The 16,489-nt window shown below is 42.2% G+C and overlaps 1 protein-coding gene and 1 non-coding gene across 2 annotated transcripts in view; both read left to right on the top strand.

Moving 5' to 3' along the window:
• Positions 1 to 2,396: 2,396 nt before the first annotated feature.
• TRNAD-AUC (transfer RNA aspartic acid (anticodon AUC)) lies at positions 2,397 to 2,470 on the top strand. The gene has a single exon. It is a non-coding gene; the product is annotated as a tRNA-Asp (tRNA).
• An 8,062-nt stretch (positions 2,471 to 10,532) lies between these two features.
• LAMA3 (laminin subunit alpha 3) overlaps positions 10,533 to 16,489 on the top strand; it is a 200,880-nt gene continuing 194,923 nt past the window's right edge. Inside the window, exon 1 of the mRNA XM_031690290.2 lies at positions 10,533 to 11,048. Coding sequence (XP_031546150.2) covers positions 10,761 to 11,048 — 288 coding nt within the window. The 5' untranslated portion in view covers positions 10,533 to 10,760. The remainder of the gene's footprint in view (positions 11,049 to 16,489) is intronic.

Genomic DNA, 16,489 nt, shown 5'->3' with positions numbered 1-16,489 from the left:
TTTTTTCCAATGAATGATCTGAAGCATATAGTGGCTTGCCTAAAATCACACAGGGAGGAGGTAATAACCTAATTAATGGGACTGGGGCACATGTCAGAGCAAAACCAACAGCCACACCACCCTGAAGCTGACGTGCAAGTGGGGAAGGAAGAGACCGACACATCAAGAATGTCATACCTGCTGGATGTTCAGACCTTCTTAATCTGCGTAAGCTAAGGTGCTCAAGGATAGAGAGTAATTTTGAGCTACAGAACTTCAAGAAGTCTGTCTTCCTGCACTACGTGTGAGGAGTAACTTCCACCTGATATAACCCAATGATGCATTTATTCTTCATGAGGAATGAGTCATGGATTTAGTCCTTAGATCGCGCTCAACACCTTCCGCCGTTGCCCTGCTCAAAGACAGCTTAATCAGTAGGTGTTATTGTGGAGTAAGTGAAAGCTAATTTTAACTTTAAGGAATGTGTCATTTCTTTTGAGTTTGCTAAACTTGAATGTAATTAATTACTCATACCGAGCCAAGGGAATTAGGCAGGTTATTTCGTGCCCTTTTAAAAAAGGTTGTAAAACTCTGGCTTTTTGTATTTGTTGTACACGTAGTCTAGTGAATGGTAAAGATTTAATATAATATCAGAGCATCACAGGATTAGAAACTGTCCACCAAGGAAACATCGATCAACAAATGCTTTTTAACTGTCCACTCTGGGTCCCACACTGTTTGAGGCCTGAGGCTGGAAGGTCATTTGGGGAGATCATTTGGTCTAGTGCTTTTTAAACTATGTGTGAAGAAAGACCATTTTTAAAAATTCCAATCCATTGTTGACCAATAATTGTAATTACAATAAAACTGGGTTACAAGAAAAATGATCACATAGTTGAATGTCATGGCAATATTGAATCACCAACAAAGTTTATAAATACTCTCAATTTTTGTGCTTTTCTTATTGCAACATGGTTCACGGACTGGCACTGGTCCACAGATCACACTTTGATTAGAAACGATTTGAACAAGGCATGACCATTCTGGAATCATCTTAGCAACTGAAAAACTAGCTTTGGCTGCTTTTTCTTTCAATTTTAAAACTCTTTTTTTGCCTATCATGTTAATGGACTTTCCAATGCTTGATGAAACTATTAAAGGACTCTGATTCAAGGTAAACCACACATTTCGCAGCTGAGAAATAAGGGAGAGATTTCCTTCAAAGACCAACCTATGAAAGGTTTACAAAGAATGAAAGAAGGAAATATAAAATATAAAACCAGGCTGAAGGGGGAAAAAAATGAAGCCGAAGGTTTTGCTTGAAAAAGAAGATCACAAATGGTGAAAAACCCACTTTCAGAGGAAAACTATGATTCACAAGAAAGCTATAAAGGAGTATCTGACTGTGTGGAATTCACATAGATACAGAATGAAGAAATCTATTTTTATAGGATCGTCCTTTCTGGCACTGTTCTTGACGCCGTGGCAGAAAGCATATTCACAAGAACTTTTTTTTTTTTTTGACTTGGAATGAAGTTAACAGAGCATTTTAGTAAGAGTGAAAAACAGGGCATGAAACTCATGAGATTCAAATTTTCTTTTCCCCAGATAATTACCCATGAGCAAAAGCCAGGAAAAAAACAAAACAAAACAAAAAAGAAGCGATCAACTTAATTTGTCGTAAAGATGTTAAACATAGAAAAACTTCTGAATGCAAAGGTCAAATTCTAAAATCTGTTTCCCAGACATGTCTAGAAATAAAAAAAAATTTCCTCGCCCAAATTGGAAAGAGTCTTCTATATTTCACCTTTAATGCTAACTCAAAGCATTTAAGAATAGAACCTGCAAACAGTAGGTGATACTGATCAGCTCATATTGATGAATAAGAGGAGACAAGATTCTGACTATTGTGGTTGTCTACTGCTGCATCAGCGACCACCCTAAAAACACAGGCTTAAAACAGCTCTTCATTTGATCATGATTCAGCAACCTGGGCTGGAATCCGCTGGACAGTTCTGCTGTCTCATCTGGGCTCTCTCATGCAGGTGCCGTGATCTGATGGCTTACATGGGGCTGTGATGACCAGTTTGACTTTACTCACATGCTTTGCATGGTCTCACATATTCCAGGACCTCTCTCTACATACCTTCTTTCTCCGGAGTAGCTGGGCTTCCTTACAGCACACAATCTGGGTTCCAAGAGGGAGAATTCTAAGGTGACAAGGACTCATCAAATCTCTGTTTGCATCACACGTACTAATATCTCATTTGCCAAAGCAAGTCACATGACCAAACTCAGACTCCATATGGGAAGGAACAACATGAGGGCAGGAGTTCTGAGAGGCATGGTTCATTGGGGGCCACCAATGGAACAATTATAAAACAACAAAATTTTTTTAATTAAAAAGAAATTTGAGGGGAGGGTATAGCTCAAGTGGTAGAGCACATGCTTATCATGCACAAGGTCCTGGGTTCAATCCCCAGTACCTCCTCTAAAAAATAAATAAATAAACCTAATTACCTCCTGTCCCAAACAAACAAACAAACAAACTTTAAAAATTTTTTGACAGTTTTATAAATACAAATTTTATTTTTCTGAATTAAGCAGAATTAGCTTACTTGGAAAATCCAGCTGATCTTTGAGAGCTTTGTAAAACGGCATTAGCATTTGCAAGTTCTCAATGGCATGTAGGGCTATAAAAACTCACCAGATCACACCAACCAAGCAAACTGATCAATCCGTAAATACTTATTGAGCACTTATTAAGTCATCATCAGCATGCAAGATGGTATGGAAGACACATTTTTCTTGCATTCAGGGTACCTGCAATAGAGTTGAATACAAATAATATTTAGTGTTGGAAACAGTGTAAGACAGAATATAATCATGTGCTGAACTGTGCCATACAGAATATAAAGTGGTAAAGAATGTCACACTTTTAGTCATGCTTTGTACTTATGACGCTTTTATCATAAGGAGATGTGGTCTCAGGATTGGAACGGTCCATGAACAATCCAAGTCTGAGCAGGCAGACTTGACTACAAAAAGCGTTTGGCTCTACTAGTCCTCCTGTCGGGGGTGGAGGACACTGGCTTCATGAATGCAGAGAACAAGGGCACTCAGACATTTAGAGAAAGGTGGTTATACTTCCCCAAACCCGAGTCTCTGTCCTTTAAGAAGGTGAGTGATTTGCAAGTCAATTTGTCAGCTTCTGCCTAGTTCTCCTTGTCTTTCGTAACCATAACCTACAGTCTGGCCCTAGGGCTGCATTCAACTGCACTGGGAGGGGGTTACAACTGAATAGTTGTGCCGAATAGAGGGGAATGTGATGGCGTTCGGAGCAGCAAGTTCTCCCAGATTTGAGGTACCAAAGAACAGGGAAGAAAGATCACTAACTCTATTTTAGGGACCCTACTTCAGTTCCAGACACCCTGCCAGACCCTGGGGATACAAAATGAATGAAACTTGGTCCCTGCCCCCAAAGAGCTCACTGTCTAGTAAGGAGGTAGATCTAAATGCTACAGCAGAGGCATGGAGAGTATGCTGCATAGGGTGTGACAGGAGCGGCCAACTCGGAGGGCAAGGGGAGAGTCCTGGGTAATATTTGTATAGGTACAAATATTACGACATTAATAATTCAATCAGGTGTATTAGTTAAGGCAACACTTAACTACTTGAATGACAGATAAACCCCCATCTCTTGGTGGCTTAATTTAATGAAAGTCTATTTCTCGTTTATAAGGGTCCAGTGTAGGTGTGTGGGGTAACCTCCCGCATGGGACCCAGGCTCCTTCCATCTCGTTGCTCTCCAGCTCCTAGGGCATTGGAACCCTTTGCTTCTAGGCAGGAAACAAGGTAGAACATGTAGGATCATGCGAGAGGTTTTTATGGACCATTTCTCCTCACTTTTCATTTGTTCAAAATCAGTCACACAATCCCACCTAGATGTAAATGGAGTGGGAAATATATTGCTGGGACCACTTCCAGAAACAGTTCTACACTGTAGACAGGGAGGACCAATCCCAATGGGCAGACAGTCATTTCTATCACACCAGGCTAGGTGATGTTGAGAGTCTCCATGATCCTTTGGTATTTCTTTTTTTCATCTCTTCACATTATTTACATACCATTGACTGTCCCTCTCTCATCTCCTCCCAACTCTTCCAAGCCATGCATGAAGTTTATTCACATTTTCCATATGGGCCTGGCTGTCTGGCCAGCCACCCTCAGAATCATCTTTGGAATTTGGTTCCATGGAAGAACACACTGTGAGAGATAAGGAAATAAGCTGGGAGTCCCATGAATATCATTCAGTACTCCATTATAAGTTTAGAGTAAAAATAGAGAAATGAGCAAGTTGAATCTGCTTCTTAAGAAATTAGCACCCCCATTGCTCTACGAATTGCTCAGCATTTAGAGGGTTATTAAAGAGCATTAAGTGATAAGAGATTTCAGTGATTATACTGTTCACAAAATTGTCTGTTAACCCTATGTTCTAGGGTTCAAGTGAAATTAATTCAACCTGAATTTTGACAAATATTTATCAACCTGCTGCTGTGTAAAAGGCACTTCTATAGAGATATCAAAGTTTACAAAGGAAAAAAATCTTTGGCCCAGCCTCTGTCCACAAGAGTTTTCATCTTTTGTGGTGAAATAACCCTTTATTGGATCTGTTGGGCAAATTCTTACCAAAATTCATGTCTCTGAAGTGAGGTATTTCGGACATGGAAACAAAGTGTACTGTGGCGGAACACTGCCAGTAGTGGTACCTCTTGTGGTCACAGAGACCATTCAACTGGGTACAAATCCATAAACTTACAGTGGCCCCAAAGGGGGAAATATGAAAATGACTCAAGAGGATAATTTAGAGGCTGCTTTCTAATTTTCACTCAAAATCTCTCCCAGATAAATTACTTAACTTTCATGTCAAGAGAATAAAGCCTCCATTTCTTGAATCTCCACTAAGCCTAAGCCAGTTGATTTAATTCCTCACGACCTTATTTTGACTCAACCACAAAAGGAGAATAATGGCTTCCACCCATTCATCTTTCAGGGTTAGCTCTGGGCTGCTGGGAAAAATGTCTCTGTAAAGAAGAGGTACTGTTACTGAAGTGCAGGCTTTCTTTTATCCTGCACTACTGCTTATAGTCACAGACACCTGGGGTGGAAAAAGGAAGCCTCCTTAATGACAAATGTATAAAATTACCTTCTGGGCCCAACTGCGTATTTCACACAAAGGCCAGACTGGAGTGTGTGAAGCAAGAGCTGGAGAGGAAATTCATGCAATTGGAATGTGAATTCCTCACAGGGTCTCTGGCAGAGCTGACTACCAGGGAGTGCCCTAATGGGAGGTACCAGTGTCAAGGTTCCAACCGAAGCAGGAATCTGCCTGCTGTGAGCATTGGCATACTGGGAATTCAAACATAGGATACTGAGAATTCAGCTCTGGTTTGGTTAACACTGGGGGTTCTGAGCTGAGACAGTGAACCAGACACAGGCCATGTGCCAAGGAAGCATCACTGCTTTACAAGGGGTCATTGGATCTAGGGGTCCGGAGCAGGGAGGCCCACCACGGAAGGCAGTGGGGGTGAGGTGTGCTGTAATCCCAGACAGGCACGGGCTGGGTTCTGGACACCACTTCATGGTAATGAGGACTTGGTCAAGTCCCTTAACCTTGACTTTTTATCTCTAAATAAAAGCAGGTGGTGTTAGATTTGTGTTTTCCAAAGCCCGGGGGTCTAGGGGCAATTCTGTTTTCAAAACAACTAGTAGAAACCCTGCCTTTATTTAGCGTAGGGTGACAGAGGCTAATGGAAACTCACTTTCTTCACTTTGGGCTGGAATGATGAAAGCTCCCGTGGTTACACTAATTATTTTATGCCAAGTAAAAGCCTGTATTGGCAGTTATATAGATCTTTGATAATATGGAAAATATTTGTTAAGAAATACAGTTTGTGAAATTCTTTCGAAACAGGACATCATGGGCCAAGAGTAATAAGAGGATATACTATTTATATGACATTCCTATATTTTATGATAGGATGGTTGGGTTCCAAAAGATGCTATTGATCATGGGGTTTGCAGTGAAGCTGGCCAGTCGGACAGCAGAACTTTCCTCATTGCCGAGTTCCCTCTGGTTTTCAAGGGGAGGTCTCACCAGACATGCGGTATTACAAAAAGCAGTAACGTCTACTTTTACTGTTTTGTTTGTATCCTTTTCATCACTGTTGGTGACCTACATATGCTGTTGGCCTCGAGCGATGTCACTGTTTTCTCGATGAAGTGACGCTAAAAGAGGAAAACTGCAACCTGTTTTTCAAGTGGAACCAAGGCAACGGGAAGGTATGGTGTAACAGTACCATTTTAAGAAGAACGGTCATAATAAGCAGGTCCCAGGATGTGTAATCCCAGTTCATACTTCCAGGATGACTTGGGAGGGCCGAAGGGAAAGCTGCTATGTTGGGGAGAGAGTAGGAAGGAAGGAGAGGGAGAAAACCTATGCTGGGACTTAAAGGAGCATCAGTCAGGAGTATAAGGTCAGGCCCGTGGTTGCACTAGAGGGATGTGATGGAGCTTGGCTATGCCCTTGCAGGACGGTGAGTTTACCACCCTCCCACATTCTTGATTCCAGGCAAATTCTTTTCAACAATGGCGTGGCAAGTTGCACTTCTATCTTAAGATCTGGAGGACGTAGCTATGCATGAATCACTCCTAAAGTATTGAGAGGTCAGTCAAACCCCAGATTCACTGTGTTAGTTTGGGTTTGTTTACACCCCACTCTGCATGTCTGTAGCACCCACTCCTCTGGGTTAAGTAAACCAATAGCTCCTCTTGTGCCTGGGACACTTCTGCAGCCATCACACCTCTGATGGGCCTCACCCAGGTGGCTTCTGCCTCTGTCCCCTCTCCTAGGAGCAAGTACTGAGAATCAGAAGGCCTGGGTCCTGCTCATTATTCCTATTTTCCTTAAAATATGGGCAAGTCATTTAATTTCTTCAAGCATCATCTTTCCCCATTTAAACATAACAGCCCCGTCTTGCCGTAAAAACAAAACTGTGCCTTCTATTGGCTGCTTAAGTGTTTGAAAGCACTTGTTCATACATTTCTTGGTTTAGACTTCAGAGCCGCCTTTCTCCCGGTGTCCGCCCGCAGAATGTCATTCCCGTTACATCCCTCGATACCTAGAACTGTGGAGGAAAAGTGCCCCTGGGATGTTTGTTTTGGATGCATAATTTTGAGAGAGATAACTTTACTGACAAACACGAACTTTAGATACGTGGCTTTTATTTGTTCATCTTTAAAGCTGTTCTCAATGGGCAAACACACCTATGGTATCCACGGCACAAAGTTATTCCTACATGTCAAAGAGAAATATTGTCACATACAATGTAGCGATTTGTGTGTCATGCTCTTAATTGCTGCCTTTATTTATGTTTTCTATTTATTTTATGTTCTTTTTTGGGGAGGGGAGGTAATTAGGTTTATTTAAATGGAGGTACTGGGGATTGAACCAACGACCTCGTGCATGCTAAAAATGCACTCTACCACTGAGCTATACCTTCTCCCATCTTAACTGTTGCCTTTTAGAACAAAACACAAAGTTCTAAGAGGAAGAAGCATTGATTGGAAGCCACAGATGGTCGGTTCTGCAGCCGAGGATTCTGACAACAGAACATCTCAGTGAACAGCCTGGGTGTTGTGGCGAGCTACTGGCTGCATATTAATAAAATAATTTTGGAATCTTAGCCATTTGTCAAATATTTTCCTTCAAATAATCTTGTGTCTGGAAGGACTTTATAAAAAGAATGTAAAATCTTTCTCACTTTCTCGCAGTCTTGTTTCATCAGCTTAGCTAGGACCACGTCACCTGGGCAGGACTTTTCCAGGTAGTGCTGGGCATTCGTTCAGTTGATTTACTAAAATACAAAAGTTTCTCTTGGGGTAAAGCAATGTAGGTTCATTATTGGAAATATTTTTTAAAATATAGACAAAACCAAAAAAAGCCCCCAAAATCAAAAAGTCCCTTCTCCCCATCCCATCTGTTCACTCTTGAATATGCCATTGTATAGCCTCCAAAATCTGAGTCCGCTGCCACACACACACTCGAGTGCTCGCACACACGTGCGCACACGCACACGTTCATGTGTACTTTTTATATATAATATATATCTTGGTTCTGAAAAATTCTTTTAATAGCACCTGTATTGAGATATAATTCTCACACCATAAATTGACTTTTAAAGTGGATGATTCATTGCGTTTTTAGTACTGCTGCTGACCCTTAAACAACATGGGGGTTGGAATGCTGACCCTCCTCCAGCTGAAAATCCAAGTATAACTACAGTTGGCCCTCCGTATCTTACCCCAGTTCTGCATCAAGGATTGTGTAATACTATAGTACCTATTTATTGAAAAAAAATTCACATATAAGTAGACCTATGTGGTTCAAATCCATGTTGCTCAAGGGTCAGCTGTATATGTGTTGTGGCCTTTCGTGTCTGGCTTCTTTCACCTCGTGTAATGGTTTCAAGGCTCACCTATGATACAACATGTATCAGTCACTACTTTTTATGGCTGAATGGTATTCCATTGTATGAATATACCACATTTTGTTTATCTTTTCATTAGCTGATGAACATTGGATTGTTTTCACTTTTTGGCTATTATGAATGTTGCAAATGAACATCCTGGTACACGTTTTTGTGTGGATATGTTTTCTGTTCTCTTGAATATATACCTAGGATTGGCATTGCTGGGTCACATGGTAACATTGTTCAAATGTTAAGTCTTGCACTTCTTTTGTTAAGTTTATTACTATGAGTTTTATTCTTTTTGAGTCTATTGTAAATGGAATTGCTCTTAATTTCATTTTTGAATTGTTTCTTGCTAGTGTTAAGAAATACAATTGCTTTTTGTGCATATATATTATTTTATATCCTCTTTAATGTTAAAATATTGTGACCATCTTTCTGTCAGAAAATATACTTCTATAACATCATTTTAATGACTTTGTAATAGTGAACTACACCATTATACCATATTTATTTACCCACCTCCTTATTATTGGAATTCAGATTCTTTAAAACTTAAAAAACTACAAGTATCTCTGATAAGTCTTTGCCTTTAAATCTTTGCCAACTTACTTTATTATTTCCTGGATATAAATCTATGCAAGTGAAATTGTTAAGGCAAAATATATGCACCTTGAAAGCCGTTTGCTAAGTCACTGCAAAAATTGTCCTTCTGAAAGGTTATATGGTTTTCACTTCTACCAATGGTGTTATACTGGATTCCCTGAATTCTCTTCAACTTTCAGTTTTATCATTAAAAAAAAAATCTTTGCCAGTTTGATAGGTGAAACATGAATCTCACCGGTACTTTGCTTGCATTTCAATTCTCAGAAAGGTCAAACTTCTCTTGGATGTTTGTTAGTTTAAAAAAATTTCCTGTGAATTGTTAGGTTTCTTAGCCACGAGTTTTCAGCTTCTTGTAATTATTTTGTAAAAAAAATTATATATGAAAGTCATTAATCCATTCATGGCATAAATTTTCTCCTCCCTCATTTGTTTTCTATTTTTGTTTGGTTCACTTTTTGAGGTACACACTTTTATTTTTTATGGAGTCAACTTATCCGCCTTTATAGCTTCTTCTGTTTGTGTTCTGCTCACAAATTCCTTTCCCCCTGTTTTTATTTTTGAAGAACAGAAGATGAAATATACACACTTTCTTCTACAACATACCCCACTATTTAATCACTGTACTGGTTAGTTCTCTCTCCTTTCAGCTGTGCCATTTTAAGCCGTATCTCAATCTGTCTCCAAGCAGCGCTCCCCGACCTTCCCTCTTTTTTCCTTCTCCGTCTTTCGAAGTTTTCAGTCCTGCTTCCTCTGGGGGCACTTTGTCCGTCCTGACCTGCAGCAAAGACACCCTCCTCTACTTGACAAAGGGCGTTTGTGGGCTCCGTTTGGGTGGGGTGTCCTGAGTAGGAGACCAAGCTTCAGCCCTTGGTGGGTGGGGGATTCTACCCTCTGCTCAGAGACGGACAGCTCGAGTCAGATACTCAGCATCTCTGTAAAATATGGCAGATTGGGCGTCTAAAGGATTTCCTCCAAAGTCCCTCTACGGTTTGGCAAACTGGCACTATTGGCTGTCTCCAAGTTGTGTACGTTCAGCCACTCCCTATTCGCCGGAGCTTCTTTGATCCCATACTCAGTATGTGGCTGCAGCGCCATACACGGTGTCTGAGAATTGACGGGACTTGTTCTTTGACAACTGAGACTCGTCTGGGAAGCCACAATGTCTTAGGTGTAAGTTCTGCAGGCAGTGGCAGTTGCCTCTGCTGTCTCACCCCATTCGCCTCAAGCCTCCTTCTCCCTTCCCCCTGGTCCATCATCTGCAGAAGAGGAGTATCTAATCTCTGCCTTGGCCGCGGGAAGTTGGAGCGGTCCGGGCCCCCGCTTCAGCTGCCAGACTGGGAGCCGGGAACGCCTTTCGCCCTCCCCGCGCGCGAAGTTTGCAGCGACGACGTCTGCGGGCCAAGGCCGGGCGCTGTCAGTTCCTGATCGGGCGGGTGCCCGCTCCGGCCGCGGCACGCTCCCAACGCGAGAAGCCGCCCACTGGCCTCGGGCTCCCGGCGCGTGGGGCGTGGGCGTCGGCGCGGATCCGGAGCCTCCGCCCACACCCGGGCTGCGCTCGCTGGTCGCGTGAGGCTCGTGCCCCGGGACCGCGGTGCCCCGAGCCCCTCCGCGGGCCGCCGAGGCAGGAGGACCGCGCGCGGCGGGATGGCGGCGGCCGCGCGGGCTCGGGGCTGGGCACCCGGGTCCGTGCTGCCGCCGCTGCTGCTGCTGGTGCCGCTGCTGCCTCCAGTTGCGTGCGCGGCCGCTCGGGACCCACCGGCCCGGGCCCCGCGCAGCTTGCACCCGCCCTACTTCAACCTGGCCGAGGCGGCGAAGATCTGGGCCACCGCCACCTGCGGGGAGCGGGAGCCGGGAGGGGCGCGGCCCCGGCCCGAGCTCTACTGCAAGTTAGTCGGGGGGCCCACCGCCCCGAGCAGCGGCCGCACCATCCAGGTAAGGTCCGGGGCGAGAGCGGGGGGCGGCGGGGACGGCCGGCCCCGCGGGGCGAAGGGGCTGCGCCTTTCCCCGCGCTCTCGTGACCCGAGGCCGCCGGGAAGGGCTCCCCAACCCCTGCGCATGCCGGCGACCCCGGGAGGTGGGCGCAGTGACCCGGGAGTGGCCCTCAGGGAGCGCCGCCCGCGCCGCCCGAGGCCCGGACGGGAAAGGCGCGCGAGGTGAGTGAAGGCTGAGGTAAGTCTGGGCGAGCCCAGGAGGAAAGCCCGACGCCGCGCGCTGCAGGGATGCGGTGAACTGCTGTCCTTCCTGCCTTCGTCACCCAGGTAGCGCCTGGCCTTCACCGGCGCCCCTCCTTCGAGGCTCTTTGTCTCCCCGACCTCGTGCAGAGAAGGTGGTAGCAGTTAGATTCCGTGGCGTATTTTGAGAGAGAACTTTTAGACCACTCCGGTCTCACGGAAAAAGCGCACTTCACCCCACCGGCCGAAGCGCGGCCATCCAGAGTCACGGGGGCACGTGAGATGGACGGAGAGAAACACGGTGCTCGGAGCCCATGAGAGCCTCTTCCCACGAACACCTGTGTGAGCGCTAGTGTCTCTGGTGCTTCCTCAGCACCTGGAAGTGCGCCAGGTCCTTACACACGCGACCCTCACATGTGCGCTGGGAGCTGGAGTAAGTGAGCAGGTTAAGAAGTGTGCCTGCGTCATAAAGAAGGGCACTTGGATTTGAACCCAGTCCCAACTCCAAACCCTCTTTACATGAAATCATCGTTGCCTCCCTCCCTCTCCTGGGAAATATTGTTGAGTAAAGTGTTTGCCAGAAGAGGGAGTAAGTTTGGAGTCTGGGCTCCCAAAGCCAAAGATTGTCGTTCATAGTCTAGGTCAATGTTTTAGAAAGTCTTTTGACTACGAACTTCCAGAAATAACAAGTTGTTGAACACGCAGTATATTCTTACACAATATATGCTAATTTATTTGTTACATGCATATATGACTTTATTAATTTGTGCTTACAAAACATACAAAAATAGAAAAACCAAATAGCGATGAAAATACTTTGTTTTCTTTATTAACAGCCCCAAATAATTTTGCTATCTCTAAATATTTTTGTGATTGTATATAACTAGTATAAACAAATATACAGATGTAAATCTATATAATTATTTTTGACAAGTTTAGTTTTGCACTTATGATATAGTCATTCAAAGCTGGTTTTACATGAACACTGGAATTTAGTGGTTGTCGTCACCGAAAAGATATCTCAAAAATATGTAGATTTAAATGGAAGAACTGCATGACTCCTGAGTTCCAAAACCAGAGGCAGAATTTACAGAGTACATTGTGAAGTGAAAACGTGGAGCTCCTTGTTGAAAATTTATGAATTTCAAGATCGTGATAGTAGAGCATTAAACTGAGGGGCCTTTCTGAGAGTTAGGACCCTGTACGAGTTTTCTCAATCGTGGTATTCTTACTTCTGCTCCATCCTCCAATTATTCTAACATTTTTTTTTTAAAGTAGAAACTTGGCTAGTGAATGTTCATTTTTCAGGTGGAATTCAGTACTTCCTGGCAGGAAAGTATTGTGTTTTAATGTATAAACAGTAGATCCAAAACTCATTTTTCTTTTGGAAACTATTTAAATGTTATAGAATTGTATTTTCGTGTTTTTAAGATGTGCAAATATGAGAACCTTTAGAGTAACACAGTTCCGTCTTTTTAGCAACAAAAGATGAAACATCTCCAAACATGTAATTTTCAAAATGCTCTTTCCATCCAAAGCATGTTTCTTTAGAACAGTATTTACCTTTTCACACATTTAAAAAAATAACACTTTTCTTTGATGATAGAGAGTAAGTACCTCTGTTGTTTTGTAAATATCTATCGGGTAGTATATAATGTCACTTGTCATTCCAGCAAAAAGTTAGCCAGTTTGGAATTTTTGTGGGGGGAAAATTGTAACTCATCTTTAAATTTGAGGTCTTTTAAGTAACTTTCCATGAGCAAACCACTGAACCTGTATAGCCAAAAGAATTTCATAGTCACGCCCCATTTCAGTACAAGGTTGTAACTGTTCTGCTAATTAGGAGAATAGAATCCACGTGTGCATTTAAAGGTCCTCGTAAGCTTTGGTGCGTCATGATCAGATGATGGCTCCTCTCCTTCCCTTGAACAGACACAGAACTCTTGGTGACTTGTGACCAGCTGACTTGTGGGCTCGGTGAAGTCCCTTAAGCAATCTGCATATTAAATAGAAAAACCAAATTTCTTCTTTTTTTAAGTAAAGTAAACAGTTTTAATGCTCCCTTCTTGTCCCCCACTGGGTTGCCTGGCACACTCAGCTTTGGAGAGAACTGTTCTCATTGTGGGGAGAGTGAATGCAAGGAGAAGGAAGGTATCAAGGAAATTTTCAGCTGCCTCTTCTTCCCCGGATTTGCCTAGAAATGGGCCAACCCTCTTTCTCCTCAGCTTGCATTTTTATTGAGTGTAATTGGCTGGCACTACTGTTTTGGAAGTTCAGAAAAGTCATGTTTCTTGTTCTGAAAACTCTTGTTCTGAGTTTCCAGAATAGATCCTTAAACTTGGGTCCACAATCCTGAACAGAGTAGGAAGTGACTTTTTGAGGTTACTCAGCAGACTGCATTTCCAGGCCAAGAGGTAGCCTGCGGAAGAAGAATGGTATCTGGTGTTACACCTTCTTCTTCCCTAAAAATAAGGGATGAACAAAAGCTCTGCTGAGTAGCACTTTTGCTTTCACAGTTGAGGGCTTGAGAAGGTGCACTGATTGCTGATGTGGGAGATTCTCAGGTAATGAGAAGTGTGCTGGAGACAAGAAGGGGAAGGCGAGTTCCAGAAGCCGGGCTATCAGACACTTGTTCTAGCCCAGTATTGGCAGCAGCTGGTGCAAACCTGCCTTTCAGAAAAGTGAGGGGTGGTGGGAGACGGGCGGGGGAAGGGAAGAGAGACTGGGATTAATCATTTGGTCATTCCTGAGTGATGATCATCTTGAATCTGCACATGTACAGCTCAAGATGGGAACTGGAGGAGAGTTCACTAAAATAGTTCTATTTCTTTGAACTTTCTAAAATTAAATCTTTGGGGCCAGCCAGGGTTTAGAATTTCAGGCCAAATGGATTTTTCGAAAAATGTAAAAAATGGATAAAAGTCACATCTTAGGAAAAAACGCTGGGTTTATGGTCTCTCTTCTATAATAACAGTGCTGATACTTGAATAGTAGCATGTGTCAGCAGGCAAGCCATTTAACAAGTCTGCATTTTGTTTGTTGTGTGAAAAATGTTTGCTGTGGTTTCTCTGGACTTAAGATTCATTAAGTAAGATTTTATATACTTGTTACTGCTCAGACATTAAGTTTTTGGTGTTTGAGAGCTCTGTGATTCAGATATCCTGTCTGTCTGCTTCATGGTTGAATCTTTGGTGCTTAACAAAAGCCTGTAACAGAATAGGAAAATATTGAATGAAAGGATGGTGGAGTGAAGATAGAGTTGAAGGCTATAGTTAATATGAAGTGCAGACAAGAAAAATATGCAAATTAATTTGGTTCTGATGAAAAGTAATTACAACCAAAATATGTCACTTTGTGCTTTAATATTAAATGTTTACTTACCTATGGAATGTAAAGACATTATTACAGTCAGCCCTCAGTATCGTTGGGTTTCGTATCTGTAGATTCAACCAACTGTGGATCAAAATAACCCCAGAACTTTCCTAAAAACAAAACTTGAATTTGCCCTAAGCTGGCAACTATTTACATAGCATTTACATTGTGTTACATATTATTAATAATCTGGAGATAATTTAAAATATCTGGGAGGATGTATGTAGGTTATATGCAAATACTGCACTATTTTATATAAGGGACTTAAGTATCTGCAGCTTTTGGTCCAATCCCTCATGGATACCGAGGGACGACTGAAGACTGATACCTGATAGAGGTGATGATAAAATGGAAGTGGAAGGCTATGTTGAAAATATAACCTTGTGTTTGGTTTAGCTTGGCATGAGCACTATGCTTACAAGAAATGAAATGTACGTATTTACCAAACATATGATCTCAATTTTGTGCACTGACAGTTCAACACATCTTTTATATGTTCTTTCCTTGCACTTTGATATATGCATAAAAATTTGTACGGAATGTGAATGATATTGATAGAGGAGTACACAACGCCTGAGTTGTGGCTAAGCGTGAGCGTGCTTGCCGCAAAACAGTCCCAGTTGTGTGTTCGTGTAACTTGGATTAATAACCATAAACAGGAAACAACTTCACTAAGGCTCTGTTTAGAGAACTATTGTGAAAGAGAGCCACTTACTAGCTTTGACATGGGCCTTTTCCTTTGTGAAACTGATGTGAAAATTTTGGGGAAATCTAAGACATTTACTATATCCAGTGATAGATTTGTTAAAAATTATTAATGAGTTATTTTGAAACTTCAGACAAATTATTACAGTCAGCAGTTGAAGGATAAGTGATCCTTTTTCAAAGATGATTTTCCTAATAGTTGTGTGTTTGTGGACATTAACCAAAGGTTAGCAATGAAAGTTTGTGTACAAATTGTTTGAAGCCTACGTAAATGTTTTCCTTTGGCGAGTTCACTCACCAGTGAAATTTAATTTAAATTTAAACAGCAGTTTAAATTTGTTCCTCAAAACCTCATAGGTTACTGGAGCTCATGGACCTTCAGGGTTGCTGGTGAGGAGTTAGAACTGGGAATGTGCAGTTCTTGAATTGCAAGATTTTATTTCATGCTCTGAATCACCAGTGCCATTCAGAGTGTGGATCATTTAATCCGAGAAAAAGAAATACAGTCACAGGGAAAGGAGAGGACAAAAGGTTATTAATTTCAGCCCCTCACTTATAAGAGCACTGTACCTAAACCATTACAGAAGGATAACTGTGTGTGTTTTATATCTCTTTAAAAAATTTTTATTGAAGTATAGTCAGTTACAGTGTGTCAATTTCTAGTGTACAGCATAATGTACCAGTCATGCATATATATACATACATTTGTGTGTTTTATATCTTTAGTGCATGTATGAATGTGAAAGCTACGTGTTTTCTTCACATCTTTTACCAAAACTAGATTGGGGCTTTAGCGTCATTTTTAGCAGCTTTATCGAAGCGTGGTTGAAATACCATAGCATGCATCCATTGTGTGAATTAAGTCATTTTTAGTAAGTTTATGGAGTTGGGCAACTGTCACTAGAATCTGGTTTTAGAACATTTCCAACAGCCCCCAAAGTTCTCTCGTGCCTGTTCACATAGTTTCTGCTCCTATCTCTAGTCTGAATTCTGTCTCTAAAGATTTGCCATTTCTGGAAATTTCATATAAATGGAATCACATAACATGTAGTCTTTCGTGTCTGACTTCTTTCATTCAGCATAATGATTCTGAAGTTCTTTCATACTGTTGCATGATTTAGTAGT

This window comes from Vicugna pacos, chromosome 24 (genome assembly GCF_048564905.1).
Source record: "Vicugna pacos chromosome 24, VicPac4, whole genome shotgun sequence".
Taxonomy (NCBI): domain Eukaryota; kingdom Metazoa; phylum Chordata; class Mammalia; order Artiodactyla; family Camelidae; genus Vicugna; species Vicugna pacos.
This window is presented reverse-complemented; position numbering and strand designations above follow the sequence as displayed.